General features: G+C 40.9%; 1 protein-coding gene across 1 annotated transcript in view; it reads right to left on the bottom strand.

Moving 5' to 3' along the window:
- ASB4 (ankyrin repeat and SOCS box containing 4) overlaps positions 1-19,168 on the bottom strand; it is a 53,936-nt gene that overhangs the window by 33,688 nt on the left and 1,080 nt on the right. The window contains exon 2 of the mRNA XM_024577297.3: positions 8,679-8,978. Within this exon, the coding sequence (XP_024433065.2) occupies positions 8,679-8,978 (300 nt within the window). The remainder of the gene's footprint in view (positions 1-8,678; positions 8,979-19,168) is intronic.

Consider the following 19,168-nt stretch of genomic DNA (forward strand, 5'->3'; position numbering starts at 1 on the left):
GGGTACATTAACTAAATAATAATAATTCAAGGAAAAGAGCATGCAGAAAACAGCAGAAAAGAATTTATGCAATAAATACAAGGTATGGCAAAAGTAGGTTTACAGTTGTTTGTATGGAAAATAATAAATAATAATACAAGAATAAACTCTGTGTTTTGCATACTCATAACTGTAAATCTACTTTTGGTCCACCCTGTGATTTAGGAACATTTACCATAACTGATAGACATGCACATTTTGGGGTTGAAAGGATCCAGTACAACGGGTGCAAATAAACCCACCAAGGCAGATCATCACTGAATTTTCAGAACACCAAAGACAAAATGCAAATTCTACACCCCTCTTCCTACTCCCTGCCTCAGGGGAAGATAACAGGTCACTTGGAGAAGGTGAGGAAATTACAGAGCTTCTGATTTTCTCAGCAACAGTCCTAAAAACTGACAGGGAATGGAGCAATACCTTCATTATTCTAAAGGGACATGGTTATCCGTCTAGAATTCTATGCCAAGTCAGAGTAGAATCAATGCCTTCTGGGGCACATATACTCTCTTGCATGTTTTCTCAGGAATAAGGTGCACGCAACCCAACCAGGCAGCAAACCAAGATACAAGCTGACCCAGGATCCAGGAAACAGAAGTGCAACATGGGAGAGAGGCAGAGGGATCTCCAGGCTGTCAGGGAATGGAGTTCCCAGTATGACAGTGGCTGGAGCAGGTTTGAAGGCTCCAGAGGGATTTTTGCAAGAAAATAGCTGTTGAATTAAAATATTTTCAGAAAAGATTAAAGCTATTGGCGAAAGTTGAGGGTCTAAAATAGCAACAATACATAGAAAACTAAAGCAAAAAAAATAAGATTAGGGAAAACAAGATGTTGTACAAAGACAGAAAAGGCATGCTAGTTTAGTATGAGCCTTGTATTTATAGCATAACTACCCTGTGAGAACGGAGGACTGCAAAGGTGCTTTGATGGGGCGGGGGTTGGGGGTGCGGGGAGCTGGGGGAAGAAGGAAGAAGAGCCAGACCCTCACTGTCCATTATGAGGAATCAACAGATCATCAGAAAACTGTTTATGTTGCTACTTATTCTTTTCAATTTTATGCATAAAAATGGTATTTATTGAGCAATATGGAGATAAAGATCGAACTCATCAGCTAAAATAAGTGAAAGTGATTGCCTCTGAGTAGGGAGTCATCAAGAACTGCATTTTTCATAATAAACCTTGAATATGATGTCTTCTTAATGTCTTTTAATCAATTTTTATAGTTCTTCCACCCTTTTGTTGAATATATTTTCTAATGTATTCAGCCCCTTAAGTTTCTGTGGTATTATTAATCCATCCTTTCCTGTATTATAATTTCTCACTGCTCATTTCTGGTACGTAGAAATGCCATTGATTTTTGTATATTGATCTCAAATACAGTACCTCTGCTAAACTCAGTTACAAATTCTAACCATTTGACCTTAGATTTCCTTGGTTTTTTTATGTAGACAAACACAGTGTGTGAACTAATGGCAGTGCTACTTCCTGCTTTCCAGTTCTCATACATTTTATTTATTTTTCTTTTCTCCTTGTGTTGTCTAGGGTCCCCAGGACAGAGCTGAAGAGGTGTGTTGAGAGCAGCAAGCTAGTCTCCCTTCTGATTCTAAAGGGGATCCCTCTACATGGCACCATTAACTGGGCCTCCAACTTCACCAAGATTGGTGACGGCACTGGTTCCCAACGTGCACTGTGATTTTATGTGGAACATTTTTTACTAGACTGGAGCACCTGCTGCCTGACTGGGTGTAAGTGTTGACCTTCAAATGAATTTCAAGTTCACACATTCACAGCAGAATGATTGGAGACAAGACAATGTTTCTAGGAGCATCAGTGACCAGAAGACGAGGCTTTTGAGAGTCATTCTCTGCCATCTGAGAGAGGAGGTTCTCAGGACAGATGGAGGACAAGAATTTGCTTATTATTTACTGTCCCTATTATTTTCTGTGCATGGCAAAGGATGGGGCCATATTTTTTATAGTGACAAATTAATTTGTATAGTGATATAAGGTCTCTTTTTAAAATTAAATCGAGTACATATATCAATTTGAAGGGAATATTAAATTCATATTGTATAGGTGGTACTAACAGTAGAGCAGATGGGGCAAAAATGCCCAAGTTGTTTACAAGAGATGGTGAGAGTTGCACTATTACGATGGCTAACATTAGGAGAGACGGAAAGTGGGGACTGGTGAGGCAGGTGTCTGTCAAGCAAGCATATCCGTTTCTTGACTAACATAGAAGTCCAGTGTCGTCTTGCCTTACTATGTCTGCACCATTGAATAGACACCTTCCTCACATGCTGGTAGCTAGTGTCACTGTCACACCAAGAAGCAGGGGGCAGTCTTTCAAAAGGCATGGTCTCTTTTACACGGCCCTCATGCTACATTCTGCTAGGAAACATTTGAATTTTCATGGCTCTCCTGCAGTAACAGATTTTTTTCCAGCCGCCAGGATTTGCTTCATGCAGAGCAAAGCAAGCAGCTTTTATTTGCCTCAGTCGAAAGGAAATAGGTAGAAATAATAAGCTGCCTTTCAGCCTGACCCGAATCTCTCTATTCATAGGGAAATGCGGGATTCACGGAGAGGACATTTTTGCTGAGGTAAATACGCCCTCTCAACTGATGAACACTATTATACTAATACCAAAGGAAACAAAGGCCAGGAGATGGGGGGCATTAAGTAGAAAGGCCAATAGAAAATTAGCGGACAGAAATCCAGCATGGGGACAAAGCAGGCTCTGAAACACTGAAAAAAAAAATAGAGAAAAATCCTTTAAGAGAAAATTGCATGCAATTTTTTGGCCTCAATTAGCCTTTTCCACAAAGAGCACTTTTCCACAAAGAGCCCATTAAATAGCAAATGAAATTACATTGGTTTTCAGTTGCCATGGCATTGGTTTTTCCTCTAATGGACTGCTCTGGTCCTGTGTTTAATGTTAGCCTGACTTCTTTCTCTCGTCTGTAGGCTGCCTCAGCTCTCTCTGTTCAGCCACGGAGTGATGTAAGTGACTTCTCCACAAAGTGCCCACCACCTAAAACAAGAGGGAGAAAACTCATCCCTCAGCTATCTCCCCAGAGACTGAGAGGGTAGAACTGACCAACAGCAGCATTTTATTAACCATGGATGTGAGAGTTCCCATCTATTAAAAGGCAGTCATTCCTACCCATGCACTCAAGGCTCCTGGGGCCACCCCTGGATCAGTGAGAGACATTTGAGTGCTTCCAATGTGTCAAGCTCTGTCCAAGAGGCTGAAGACATAAAAATGCAAGAGAAAGGATGCAAGATGCTCACAGTCTTCTAGAGCTTCCAGACTAGCAGACTCAGCTCCAAACTCTTACCTTCAGCTTTTCTCTATGTATCTGTTCATAAAATGGGTAAAATTTCCCCCAATCATCTAACTCACAATTTTTCTTGAAATATTTGCCAGGTACCACTCTTAAAAAAATGTATTATCCTAGGAGTAAAGATCTAAAATAACATTTCCTCTTTCAAAGGGCTTTGCTACAGCTAATGATTAGCTCAGAAATCAAGTTTGTGATAATTTGCATATTGTATTCTAATATGCATAATCATATATAATTTTTAAGTTTATTCAGTTTATACTCCCCAATGAACTTCTTCTTCCTCTTTTTTTTTTTAATCTTCACCCGAGGACATGTTTTCATTCCTTTTAGAGAGGGAGGAGGGGGGAGAGAGAGAAACATCAGTGTGAGAGAGAAACATCTATTGGTTGCCTCCTGTGCACTCCCAGACTGGGGGTCAAACCTGCAACCTGGGCAAGTGTCCTGACCAGGAAATCGAACCCACAACCTTCAGCTATGGGACGATAGTCCAAAGAACTGAGCCACAGCAGCCAGGCCTAAACTTCTTTTTAAAAATCTTTCCATGGCAGTGAGTATTCCTGGATGGCATTATTTCAATGTCTGTATGGCACAGAGATAATGAAGCTCAACATTTTTCTATTAGATATGTGAACATTTTTCAGTTTTTCAGTACTATAAGTGACTTTTTGAGGGCAAAAAGAAATAAGACAATTTTTCAAGACTTTAAATATTAAAAATAATAAATGCCAATATACACATTTTTAAATTGCGGTATATTTTAAATATATACTTTAACCAATCAAACTTTCTAATACAAATATATAAAATAAAATACCATATTTTTGGACTATAAGACACACTGGACCATAAGACACACCTAAGTTTTAGAGGAGGAAAATAGGAAAAAAATTTTTGAAGCAAAAAATGTGGTAAAATATTTAATAACATCCGTTAAAGCAGAAATCCTTTTCTGCTTTGACATCTTTCCACAATTACGGTAGATTCAGCAGGAGACTATGGTACGCTATCGTATCTTTCTACAACAAAATACAGTAATGACAGAACTGTCAGCACTGTGTCCTTCATAGTTATGGGGGTACTGTAGCTGAGAACATCAGTGGATGATGCACTATCATGGGGAGATCTGCTGCTGACACTGTTATGGGGGGATCCGCTGCTGACGCTGTTACGGGGGGATCTGCTGCTGGAGGGCCACAGGTTGTGCAACACTCTTGTCTGGGGACAGCAGTTTTGCACAACCTGTGTGGCTCTGCAGCTGGTGCCAAATGACAGCTCCCATCATCCCAACCTGTCCAAGCATGATGGGAGTTGTAGTTTTGTACCAGCTGCAGGGCCACATTGACAGGTGACCCTGCAATGAAATTTGTCTATGTTAATGTTAATGAGGGACACACCAGTCACGTGATGGAGGCACGTACGGGCGCTTCAGGCTTTCTTCCCCTAATGTGCCTGCAAGCCGCCTGTACCCTCCTCCCTAGCACTACAGTGTGGCGCAGCGGGGACTCTGCTCCTGCTTCCCTTGCTTTGCACCGCGGGGACACCCCCTCCTCCCAGCCCAGGGCCCACAGCATTGCCCTACTTCTGCCACTGCTGGCTTCCTGCAGCGGCAACCCTGCTCCTGCCTCCTGTGACCCCGCTCCACTGCTGCCCCTCACCCCCCAGAAAGCCAGGTAAGTTACATTCGGACTATAAGACACACCCCCAGTTCCACCCCCAAATTTGGAGGGGAAAGTGCATCTTATAGTTCAAAAAACACGGTACACTATACACAATTTTGAAGACTTTTACAGACTTAGGGCAATGTCTCAATTTCTAGTGTACTATAGATCATGTAACCATCACAATTTTGTTACATGATAATATCTCGTTTCTCTCTCAGCAGTTACCTCTTTGACTCAATGTATAATCTTGTTTGGTCATAACATCTGAAGTTTGAATTTGAAGCCCTACATAATTAAGAACCCTAAGCCAAAGAGCCTCACATTACTTTCTAATACCAGAGGTCAATCTTCTGGGTTAAAAAGGTTTTAAGCTTTTTGTAATTTTATCCTCACCTGAGAACATTTTTTCATTGCTTTTAGAGAGGGAGGAAGGGAGAGAGAAACATTGATAAGAGAGAAACATCAACTGGTTGCCTTCTCATGCATGCCCCTGCAGGGACTGAACCCACAACATAGGTATGTCCTCTGATGGGGAATCGAGCTCCTCAACCTTTCATTTTCTCTATGGGACAATACTCCAACCACCTGAGCCACACCAGCCAGGGCACAAACAGGTTTTAAGCTTTTGATATTGCCTTACCCATCCTACTCATTTACACTTCATTGAGTGTGTGAAAGCACTACCCCCTCTGGTAATCAACATAGGTATTATCATCTTCTATATCTTTGTTAATGTAATAAACAACAACAAAAGGATCTGATTGTTATTTTAATTGATGTTTTACTGATCAGAAATGCAGGTGATTATTGTTATCTTTATTTGTTCTTTTTCCCCCCTGAAATACCTGTTCCTGTTCTTGGTCCTTTGTTCTGTTATTTCTCCCCCTCTTAGTTGTTAACCTCCTTACTCTCCATTTTAAGATTTCTTTGTATTTTAAGGGTATGAACCCTTGTCATGTAGTTTCCAGTATTTTCCCATTTCACGGAGGCCATTTAATTTCATGATCTCTTTGCCACACAGACACTGAACATTTTGCGTCACCTAACTTATCTTTTTTTTCCTTATGGCTTCAGTCACGGCTCTAAAGCGTATGTGTATCTTTAATGGACTTCTGCTCTTTCTCCTGGCTTGCTGTCAGCCTAGTCCCCTCTGTGTCTATGGAGTCTCCCTCTGTGGACGGGGACAGAGGAGATGGGAAAGAACTGTGTTCCCCGGGGAAGATGTGTGGCTATGCCTCTCAGGAGTGAGAGGGTTGGCAGCCCTCTGCCCGCCTGTGGTTGATGAAAGCATCGATATAAAAAGTCAACAATTAAACAAATATATAATCTATTAACTTTCTTTAGAAAAGCTTAAAAGTTTAAATTCATTAATTAAAAACTAAATCTAAAAATAAATCCCTAAGTAAATATGAAAGGTGGTGACGGCCACATTCGGTCAGGTACCTTTCTCCAGGTGTCTGGGCCCTTCCTTCAAGGGTGGGTAAGAAGGGTGGATAAGCTGGGCTGATATTTTCCTCCTTAATTCTCATAGGATGGGAAACACATGGAACTTTTAAGTTGTTCTCCCATCCTTTCCCCATGACCTTCCATACCTTCCCTTCTCTCCCCAAAATTCTCACCCTTTATGCTCTCCTTTTTTGGCTGATGACTTGGCCTCATGCATTTTTTTGCTGATGACTTGGCCTCAGACATGATGTTCCTCATCACACCACAAACAGGTCTATAAATGCTCTGGTATTTAAAGCCATCTTTTACTTTAGCCCATCTGTGAACATTGAGAATGTGTCTTATGGTATCTGGATTTCCCCTTGTCTCCACTTCTCTATTTGGACTTTTTAGTTATCTCATCTCAGGCATCTTCAACTGTTTTCTTTCTGTAAATCATTTTCCTTCAGCATGCAAACATTTCCTTTTTATCACCAACTGTATACTCTCCTGTGCCTCCCTCCACCGTCAGCAATCATGTTATTCTTAGGCTCACTTTTGCAGCCAAGCTTCTTTGAACAATGATGAACATAGGTCATCTCTAGTTTCCAACCTCCCATTCATACCTTATACTATTCTAATCTGGTTTTAACACCTGCCATTTCACCAAAACTATTTTTGGCAGTAATAGCTCTGCCTCTTAATCTAATGAACATCTAATTAAACCTCTCAGTAGCTGTCAATACAGCTGTCCATGGTCTTCTTCTTGAATTGCCTCTTTCTTGGTCCCTGTGATGCCAAAAATATTCCTGGGTTTCCTGCAACTTCACTTATCAATCCTTTTCATTCTCATTTCTCCGTTCCTCTCCATTCTGTTCACATTTAAATGTAAGAATTTATCAGGGTTTGGTCCTAGGTTCTCTTCGCTCTCTGCACTATTTATCTAGGTTATTTCATTGATTTCCTTGGCTTCAAATACAATCTATAGGCCAACAATTCCTAAACTTACAGCTTTAGTCCAGAGCTCTTTTCTGAAATCCATATTTTTATGCCAAGTGTATCTTTGACTTATTCCTTTTGATGTCCCCAAAAGAGCTGAAGCTTTTCATGTTTAAAACTAATCTGGGAGGATTCACTCATAGATTAGAAGATTTTGAGAATTAATACAAAGCTACAGCAATCAAGACAGTGAGGCATTAGCCAAAAAAGAAAAAAGAAAAAAAATATATCAGTGGACCCATACATATTTGGCCAATTGATTTTTGACAAAGATAAAAGGCAACTCAATGATGAAAGAATAGTCTTTTCATCAAATCATATGGAGACACACACATAACAGAGAAATCTTTGCTACTCGGGTTAGTCAAAGATTTCATATCTAGTACACAAAAAGCACAAACCATAAGATGTCAAAGTAAACCATGTCTTTTTCCCGCTTAAAATTTTTCAGTAGTTCCATTTCCAAACCCCATACTTTGGCTTCCAAGAGGCTGTATACACACTCGGTGACACTCCCCCTACACTCCTGTTTTCCCACCCCAACCACAGCCATGGTGCTCTAGCCTCACTGGCCTTCTTCCATTTGTTGAACATCCCAAGTTTTTGTTCTCCTAGCACCTTTGCACACATGCTGTTCCCCAGACCTAGACTCCTCTTCTCAGATTTTTTAAATGACTAGTTACTTCTCATTATAAAGGTTCAGTTCATATATCATATCTTTAGAAAGTTTTATATATTGTGTAATAGTTCATGCATGAATTCTCTTTCATAGTGCCTTGTTTTGCTCCTTCCTTAATTTATAATTTTATATTTATGAATTCATTCTAACATTTATCTCACCTACTGGAATATAAGCTCCTTGGAGCCAGACACTATTTTCTCTCTTTTACTTAGCACATTACCTGACACATCATAGAAGCTAAATAAATACTTGTGACATGTGTAAACTAACAAGCCTTCTACAATTAAAAAAATAACAGTAAAATTCCAATGAGATCACCACAGAATGACCTGGGCCAACATAACATATCAATCTATTATCTATCCATCTATCTATCTATCTATCTATCTGTATGCATATTTTTAGGGCCCCTGAACAAGACTTAATGCATGGAGATAACTACTGCATTGTCTGAGGAAGTGAGGATCGCCAAGTTTCAAAACCATGAATGCAAATAGATGATAATGTCAGCCACCCAGAAAAGCTTACCTCTCCAAACCAACTGCTTGGCACAGAGAATGGAGCTTGGAGTTGTACAAAAGTGTAAAGCTGTGTGTCCACTTAAGGAGTAGCAATTGAGCTTTGCTCCGTGGTCACAAAGGATCTTAACGCAATCCAAGTTGGCCATCTCACAAGCCACATGAAGAGGCGTTTTCCCATTTGGCCTACAGTTGATTGTAGCATTGTGGTCCAGGAGCACCAGAAGACATTCCACATGACCAAACAAGACAGAGAGATGCAGGCCCGTTGCCCAAGAGGACTTTAATTTATAGCTAGGCAACCAATAACCTGAAAAAGAAAGAGAAAGAAAATTTAGCTTTTTGGCCTAGGATTTCTCAATGTTTCATGAGGATTTTATTATTTACTTATTTTTTGCATTTTTTTAATTTATTTTTTCCCATCATCATTTATCCCCCCATACCATCTCCCATCTCCACCTACATCCTCCCCCTGACATTACCACCCTATTGTCCATGTCCATGAGTTCTTTCTCTTTTGTGAGGATTTTTACAGAGCATTTTACTTTGGTCACATTTACAAAAGTGGGGCAGGATGATTCAGAAGTTATACACTAGTAGCTAATGGTCTACAAGTGTTACATATCACGTTTGGATGTACTAATTGAGATGGGGCTTCTTAGCCTTTATTATCTTCTTCCTTTACTTATTTGACCTTCCTGACTCTTCCATGCATTTGAATTTGAGTCCTTCATTTATGTGATTGCTTTTTATTTTATATAGTGAATTACATGAGACTCATATTTAAGAGTTTTAAAAAATCCCAATCAGGACTTCCAGCCAAGTTAGAGGCATAGGTAGACACACTGAGTCTCCTTGCACAACCAAAATAAGGACAACAACAAATTTAAAAACAAAAAACAACCAGAACTGTCAGAAAATTGAACTGTATGGAAGTCTGACAATCAAGGAATTAAAGAAGAAATATTCACCCGACCAATAGGAGAGGCAGAGATGGGCAGCTGGGCCAAGAGGACTCGCAGCAAGGCTTCGAGGACTCGGGCAGGCGAGGCAGTGGCTTGCGGACCAGGCAGTCCCCCATTCGCGTGCAGATAAACCAAGAGGAACAACTAGGGAGACAGACCACGCAACCCAGGGTTCCAGCTCAGGGAAATAAAGCCTCAAACCTCTGGTTGAAAATACCTGTGGGGGCTGAGGCAGCAGGAGAAACTCCCAGCCTCACAGGAGAGTTCATTGGAGAGACCCACAGGGGCCTAGAACACACACAAACCCACACACCTGGGAATCAACACCAGAAGGGCCCAATTTGCTTGTGGGTAGTGTGGGAAATGACTGAAAACTGGCAGAGAGCAGAGCAAGTGCCATTACTCCCTCTCAGACCCCTCCCCCACATACAGCGTCACAGCGCAGTGCCGTCGTTTGCCCCGCCCAGGCGAACACCTAAGTCTCCACCCCTTACTATGTAACAGGTGCATCCAGACCAAAAAAAAACAAAAAATGGCCCAAATGAAAGAACAGATCAAAGCTCCAGAAAAAAATACAAGTAAGCGATGAAGAGATAGCCAACCTATCAGATGCACAGTTCAAAACACTGGTAATCAGGATGCTCACAGAATTGGTTGAATATGGTCACAAATTAGAGGAATAAATGAAGGCTATGAAAAGTGAAATAAAGAAAAATATACAGGGAACCAACAGTGACAGGAAGGAAACTGGGACTCAAATCAATGGTTTGGAGCAGAAGGAAGAAAGAAACATTCAGACAGAACAGAACGAAGAAACAAGAATACAAAAAATGAGGAAAGGCTTAGGAACATCTGGTACAACTTTAAACTTTCCAACATCCAAGTCATAGGAATGCCAGAAGGAGAAGAGGAAGAACAAGAAATTGAAAACTTATTTGAAAAACTAATGAAGGAGAACTTCCCCAATCTGGCAAAGGAAATAGACTTCTAGGAAGTCCAGGAAGCTCAGAGAGTCCCAAAGAAGTTGGACCCAAGGAAGCACACACCAAGGCACATCATAATTACATTGCCCAAGATTAAAGAGAAGGAGAGAATCTTAGAAGCAGCAAGAGAAAAGGAGACAGTTACCTAGGAAGGAGTTCCCAGAAGACTATAAGCTGATTTCTCAAAAGAAACCTTGCAAGCAAGAAGGGGCTGGAAAGGAGTATTCTAAGTCATGAAAGCAAGAACCTACATCCAAGATTACTCTATCCAGCAAAGCTATCATTTAGAATAGAAGGGCAGATAAATTGCTTCCCAGATAAGGTCAAGTTAAAGGAGTTCATCATCACCAAACCCTTATTATATGAAATGTTAAAGGGACTTAATCTAACAAAAAGAAGATGATCAAGAATATGAACAGTAAAATGACAACAAACTCACAATCTCACAACCGAACCTAAAAAAAACAAAAACATACTAAGCAAACAACTAGAACAGCAACAGAATCACAGAAATGGAGATCACATGGAGGGTTATCAGCCAGAGGGGTAGAATGAGGGAAAAGGTACAGGGAATAAGTTGTATAAATGGTAAGTAGAAAATAGACAGGGGGAGGGTAAGAATAGTGTAGGAAATATAGAAGCCAAAGAACTCACATGTACGACCCATGGACATGAACTAAAGTGGGCGGAATGTGGCTGGGAGGGGGTGTTCAGGGTGGAGGGGAATAAAGGGGGGAAAATGGGGACAATTCTAATAGTATAATCAATAAAATATATTTTTTAAAATCCCAATCATTGTTTTGAATGATGTCAAAGCTGTTAGTTACAAGCTTATACATTTTATTCCATCATAGTTCTTTCCCCCAGAGTTGTTGTTATTGTCACCAATGTAAGGTGTGAATATATTTGATGTCTTTACAAAATTTGTCACACCAAGATTTTATTTACCAGTTTGTCAGTTTACACAGTACCTTTTTCCAGAAAAGAATTTAAGACAACTCACAAACTCTACGCTAAACTTTTTAATAACCTAGAAAATAAGGGCAAAAATAAGGTCGGAAAATAAAAAGATGTCAAGGGTAAGATGGGTATGCAAAATACACACCATGTCTAGTGTACTAGAACTGTAGGGCAAATTTGCCTTTGAACTTCTAGCAGGAAATAAACAGCAAACATATGCTATGCCATTAACTATGCCCACAAACTATATACAGATTAATTGTTCAGGAGAAGCACAGTTGTTCCTAGAACTGAGATCTTAGAAAAATTTTCCCCCTTAGTTGTTGGAAATGTCCTGTGTGTGTGTGTGTGTCTCCTTTTGCCCTCTGACCATTGACTTCTAAACAGTGGGCCAGTCCTATAATCCAAGTCCCCAAAGATTGCCATATGTGACAAGCTAAAACAAAAATAACTTTGTAAACTTCCTTTCAACATTAATACCTAGAGCCATGGCATTAAGCTCACTATGAGCAGGGAATGAAAAGTAGGTACAGAAAGATAAAATACTGATGACAAGATGAAGGTGCAGAGATAGCTCAACACCTAGAAGAGAGTGGAGAGCTGAACAACAAAATCCATTTTAACATGGATAAATCAGAGGTTTCCTTTTAGGTTATAAAAATTCCATTATACATGTACAAGGTAAGCAGAATATGGTTTAATAGTAATTTATTTGAGAAAAGACCTGGGGATTTGAGTTGACAGTAACCTCAAAATGAGCCAACAGTGGGATGGAGCTGCCAAAAAGTTAATACAATCTTAAGCTACATTAATAAATGTGCAGGGCCCAGGACAAGAGAAGTAAAGTTGTGTTCTTCACTGATTAGATATGGTCAGAATAAATCCAGAATACTCTTGGGTATAAATGATGAGCATCTGGGGGCCACTCAGAGGACGATGACCACATTAAAAGTGGGTTTGGCGATCAGCTATTAAAATTCTCTCATTTAAGTGAAAAACACTACATATGCGCCCCTTCTGGGTATTTATCCTGCACGTATAATCACTCATGTGTGAAGTGTCCTATATGGGCCACTGTATTGCATAACTCCCAGGAACACCATTTTCACCGAACTCTTTGTGGAGAGCATAACATTTCCAGGAGTCATGAGTGCTGGCAGCCTATGGCCAAGAACCTGCACTACAGCGTGCACTACCCTACAGCGTTGTGCGGAAGAGCTACGTGTTACAAACAACCTCAGTCTTTATCGTTAGGAGACTGTGTAAGTAAATCATGGTACATCCATACAATCAAGCACTATAGAGCCCTTATAAAGAAGGGAGAGGGTCTAGGTGTACTGATGTGGGAAGATCTCAAGATACATTACTGAGGGAGAGACACAGGAAGCTGAACAGTGCACATAATATGCTCTCACAGGTGAGTATATTTACAAACACCCAGGACAAGAAACTGGCTACAGTGGTGGCCTCCAAGTACTGGGGGTTCAGGGAGAATGCCATAAATTTACTTGCCCTTGAATGTCCCCTTTGAGCTTTTAAATTTGGTGCCTTGTGCATATATTATTATTTTTAAAAAGAAGTAAAATTAAAATAAGCTATTGTTCCCCTGGCCAGAGGGAAAATAATTTAAAGAGGCCTTTTATAGGGTCATGTACAATGCTCACTCATCCAGAGGGAATGAATGAGCCCAAACCCAAGTTGATTGTTCTGTAGCCCACCTTCTAACCTACACACACTCACATATACACTTTAATCCTTTTTTTATCCCATCAGAATGCCAGGGCCATTTTGCTTTCTCTTCTTCCCAATTCTCCCATTATCTAAATGTGCTCTTTAAAAAGAAATCTGAAGTTAATTCACGCCAAGGTCTAATGAACTGAGAATGGCTTAAAGTGTGACCCTCTTGGGATTATCTGAATTTATGTAGAAATCTGTATTCAAAAAATAGAATTAAATTCTAAGACACTAATTTGAGATCATAGACACTGAGAAGGGAGAGTAAGCAGTGATCTGGACCTTCCCTGGAAGAGACGAATAGTATCCCAGATAGCCTGAGCTGGGGAGAGAGAACTCAGCCTGTGCCTATAATGTGTGTGGGTGTAGAAATAAATATGCACACAAAATATTTGTGCATATATCCATTAATACATCTTTATGTAACTATGTGCGTAGAATCTGTGTTCTAAACAGAGTTGTTAAGCCACATGGTGTTCAACCTACTTCTGATGATGAATGAATCCCATTTAACATTAATACTCTCAGCCAGTCATTTTAATACTTAAACTTCTTCCACAAGCAATTTGCAAAGGCAATCTCTTCTAACTGTCTTGGAAAGAAGCTGGTTCCAGATCTTCAACCCAGGGTATGTCTCACCTGCCGATTAACAGCAAAGATTAGACAGCTCTACGCAGCCACTGATTGGAAACTCATGCCTGCTTCTGCAATGGGAAGAAAAATGAGCTCAGAAAGGAAGCAGCAGAGAGCTGATTAAGAAAACACCATTTTGATGTAAAATCAAAGATACACAGAATGTTAGTGCTGTAGGGAAGATTATCCAGTCCAAGTCTTTCATTTTCCAGATGAGAAAACTGCCACTTTTTCAGCCTTCTAGAGCCATAAGTCTCCTGCCTCCGACCAAGCTAATGGACTCGGGATATCTGCAGTGCAGCGCTTCCATCTATCTTTGTCTTTCTGAAAGCAGAACAGGTTTAGTGCCAAGCCTGCTGCCCAAATCACAAGGAAGGAAAGAAGATCCCAGATTCATCCATAATATGTCACACCTCTGATATGGAAATGCATTTGCTTGTTGATTTTTTCTGCTCCCTGAACTCCCAATAGCACCGAGAGAATCTATCCTGTCCTCTCGTTATGTGAATCAGTCATCCTTGGCCTCTCAGTCAGTTTCCCCTTCATCTCCTATAATAATTAACTGGTGAGTTGGGCTGGGACAGTGTCCGCTCCTAGAATTCAGCCCACGCCCTGCATGTAATTGTAAACCTCTCCTAGATGGGAAGCTATGCAGGTGGGTGGCAGGAAGACACCTTCGCTGTCACCCCTAGGTACGTTGCTGAATGGAGACGTTGGAAGAGGACAGACTGGCGGACATGATCAGGGTCTGCTGAAGTGTATCTTCAAGCTGGATTGCAGAACTTTGGTGGCGGTGTGAGGGGGGCGGTTCTGGATTGTTCAGCTCTGAGCGGAGCGGGAAAGCCTGCTGCAGAGACAGGAGCAGCCCTTTGCCCGGAGGCCGCCCACGTAAATGAGGCTGCGGCCACAGGTCACTGTGTACCCAGTGTGGAACTGAGCAAGAGCATCCTTTCCACCATATCTACCCTCACTGAGGACCAAACCTGAGGCAAAGCCATCTTCAAAGAACGACAGTCATGCAGCACCTATGAACACACTTGTGCCCATGTTGGCATGTCAAGAGAACCGAATTTGTCCTCCAAAATATAATCACCAACAGCCCGGCATGACAGAAATATGGTTAATCAGGCAGGTTCCTTTTGTACTCTCTCCCTTGTTTCCACAGCAGAATTGTCCCCGAGCTTCCGAACCTAGCATGTGCTGTATGTTTAGCATTTGTCTTTCAAAGGGCCTCCTCTGCTCACCACTGCAGACGCCAGGCTGCCATTCGATTATGTCCTCGGACTGCACCGAGGACCCGGACGGAGCAGAACCTGGGAACAAAGTCGCTGGGGGGAGGGGGAGTGAAGACCCTGCTGCCTCCCCCACAGGTCAACCACGCACACTCTGGCCTAGGTTTATAGTCCGTGTGCAGTGATGGCTCCCAGCAGAAGAACTCCGCTTGAGCAAAGAGCCCAACTGAGGAGAAGAGAACACACATTCTTCCCCCTAGGCAAAAATCCCACAGAGAACTCCCGAGGGCAGGCCCTCCCTGTCCATGTGGATTCAGACTTCCTAGTCACTTTTTTCTTCCCCAGGACCCATCATCCGTGTGTATAACCCCCCTTCATAACTTCGGGGACTGTCGGCATGCGCAGGATTTACAGAGGGCCTTAACAAAGCCTCCACTTTACAAATAGGGTCATATCTTGTAGGGATTAATGAGCACAAAGTACCCCTGTTTATGTCCCTTGTGGACAGAGGTCAACTCAAGTTCTGGTCTCCCCCAAATCTTTAAACAGCCTCTGAAAATCTGAAGGTGATGTTCAGTTAACTTCCAATCCAACATCACTTGTAGGTGAAAGTTTTAAAGGAATTTTAGAAATTTGACACCTACAAAAATGTGCAGTAGTCCTGCATATGTTTATTTAAATCAGAAACCAAAGAGAGATGTCTGAGCAGAAAGCCCTCTGGCTCAGGAGCAAAGGGGTTGGACCATCTTGGAAAAGAATTGATCCTGCTCCAGTGTTTGGGGCTGGACGCATGTGTGGTAAACCTTCAGCTAAGCCTGGGCTCTGCAACAGTTATCAGCTAGAATGTTATCTGAGTCCAAAGAACCCACATCCGAGAAGCCTCTGTTGTTACAGCCAAAAGTTACACACATTGCTTGCAGCTGGATTAGCAGACATTTGCTCTGAGGGTGTCTGTGTATTTACACAGTCCTGAAGGATTAGAGACCACAGGCAATTCTTGCCTATTTGTTAATAGCTCATATTTTCAAGACAAATCTCAGCATTTTCCCAGGGGAGGAAAAAAGTAAGCTTGACATGGAAAATTGAAAAGAAAAAAAAGTTTGAACATCAAGGAATGGAAAAGAAACCTAAGATGGTAATAGGAGAGCATGACAGTGAATTTCTGGCAAAGAAGAAAATTAGGTGAAAAGGAGATTATTCATTAAGAGAGTGGAAATAAGGGCTCTTAAGATAGTTGGATGGCAGTTGCTACTTAGTAGAGTAGATAGAATACCTGCCAGAAAGTTTTCCAGTGAAATCATGCACTGGTTATTTTAATTAAAAATATGACTAGCAACCAAAGAACCTGTGGTTGTGGGCCGTAAACAAAGTACTTAAAGTGCATTACACTGATTAATAAAAGGACCCTGATTAACCTGGCTGACTAGAGAATTTCGCCCCGAAGAGATAAGCGTGCTATTCTGCCTGGGTCATTAGTAAGCCAACACTCATACGTCTGAAGGAGGATTGAGATGTGAAGGTGGAAAAACCTTCGGAAAGTTTTATGGATGTTCACGTCCCCGGTATTCTGAGAACCAACCTGAATAGCTTTGAGTTTTCTTAGAGATCCTACTTTCACTCTAAATACAGCGTCCTTGGCGCATAATAAACTTCATATTATTGACATCCCTGGACTATTCAACTATTTATTGCATTTATCAGTTTAAAAGTTGTTCATGTCTTAACTTTTCTTCCTGCCACTCCCATTTTAAAGCAATGGCCTTGAAGATGTAATTTTGCTTCCTTGTTTTTACGACCCATCCATCCGTATCTCTGCTATTCCCTAGGAGATGTTGCAAACGCGAACCAAGCTATTTTCAATGCTTGTTTTACGAAGTGTGGGAGAAGTATTTTAAATTAATAAAACATAACTTTATCTGAAGATTTGATTATGAAGTTTAAGATAACTTGAAGAAAGTAAAAGAAGATCTAACTGTAAGAACCTTTACTAGGTGCTGGGGCAAGGCAGGGCCCAGAGTTTGAACCTGAGTTCTGGAAGCTGGGTTCTGAACCTGTGGTCTGTCACACGGGTGAGAGAAGCTACTCAGTGAGATGGGGAAGCAGAAGCGTGTTTTCAGATGCTTTGTTCTACCTTCCACATTTTATATTTGCTTAGGAGGTCAACTTTTGATTACTGTGTACCAATTAGATTGTGAATTTGGGGGAGCAATGTTTAGATAACTAGTTTATATCTTTGCCAATAGAATTCTGAGTTGCCTTTCCAAAAATTAGGAACTAACTTTCATTCTGGCTCAGACATACTATCTTTGGGGGAGAAATACGGTCGCTCTTAGAAATCCTGTGGAAAGTTCTATGATATGTCCTAAAAGAAATAAAAATGGTTTAGGATTAATTGTGCCACTGTTGATTTTCCACAGAACAATCCTGTGTTGAATGTAGACTGTTTATTAATTACGCGAGCAAATTTAAAGGTCGGGTGGTATCTTTTATAGGTTTTACACACTGTCTTGCTGATTAAACTAAAAATAACTGAAACCTGAAGGAAGATTTTTCTTACTCTTTACAAGTAAACAGAATGTTCTGTTTCCTCATCTGGATGCTGGTTACGTAGGTTTGTTTATTTTGTGAAAACTAATCAAGCTGCACATTTGTGATATGTATACTTTTTCTGTATAGAGCTTTTCAAAAGTGCTCTAAAAAACCAAAAACTAGTGAGTAGTTTTCAACACCCAAGAAGTCTGCTGTGATTTAATAAAGTCTCACAAAGTTTAATCCAGCCACAGACCCTTCAAGGCCACAAACACAAAAGGGACTCATTCCTTCGAATTATTCAGAAAGGAAATAACTCACACTAACTGACTAACTGACCAGTGTAGCCCCCTCAGCTGTCCCCTAGGAATTCCTTTGTGGCTTTGGTATAACCACTTGGGTCTATTTTGCTTGACTAACAGCTAGGATTCTATTTATCACTTCCATCCTGACTGATCCATTAAAAGATTTGATAATTAGGCCGAAAGACATGTGAAGAAGTTTGAGGAAACTATGCATGCGTGTGCACTCACACCAGGCACATACAATTTCCTGCACAAACCCTGACGATATGACCACACATCTCATTATTCCTCTGCATCCATCCACCTGGCATGCCTAAGAATGGGACTGCTCCTTCCCTTTCCCAGAGGGCGTAATTTGCTGTCTCCCTAATTGAAAACCACATCCCATAGCCCTAACACTGTGAAAATACCCATTAGCATGAATGAAAATTTACCTCCATGTGGACTGGAAGACTCAGCTCATATTGACAGAAAGAATTGAAAATGCATTTTCTTCTCTTTCAGGGGTGATGACACCATTGGAAGCAAGGGAAACAACATCCCTTCCCTGGAGCCTGCCCCTAAAACGTCCTTTCTAACAACGTCCGAACTTTCGCGCTCTCAGGAGTTGAGAAAAGGCTGTCTTCACAGCTCAGGGTCAAACACGTTACCCGCTGACTGGAACCTAAGTTATTTTACACTGGGCACAAACATAAGTTTTAAAAAAACCTTGAAAATGCATTTAGTATTCAGACTGCACAAATCCCTGTGAGGAAAGTAACCCAATTTTATAGTATCCACTCTTCCTTTTTAACAGAGCCCCCTATCAACTACTTTTTAAAATACAGACCCCTTCTTTATCTTCCAGTCAAAACAGCAATGTTAATTTATTATAAGCCTCCAGGTAAAAATTTTAAACACAGGAACTGGACTCAACGATGCTATTCTTCAGGACTCACTATCAGAGTATAGCAAATTAGTGTAGCAATATATAACCGTAGCATTGGTTGCTGAAAATCAATGGTGCTGATGATTTATATGTGAATGGAAAGTATTTCAAACATGAAAGAGAATTGCTGTTTCTCTCTAAATGGCACACACAAGACCTTATCATCTATTTTGTTTAAACAGGAGTGATGTTGGACATGGTGTTTGTTTGCGGTCCGCTCACCAGATGGCC

The sequence above is a fragment of the Desmodus rotundus genome, chromosome 6 (genome assembly GCF_022682495.2).
Source record: "Desmodus rotundus isolate HL8 chromosome 6, HLdesRot8A.1, whole genome shotgun sequence".
NCBI classification, from domain to species: Eukaryota; Metazoa; Chordata; class Mammalia; order Chiroptera; family Phyllostomidae; genus Desmodus; species Desmodus rotundus.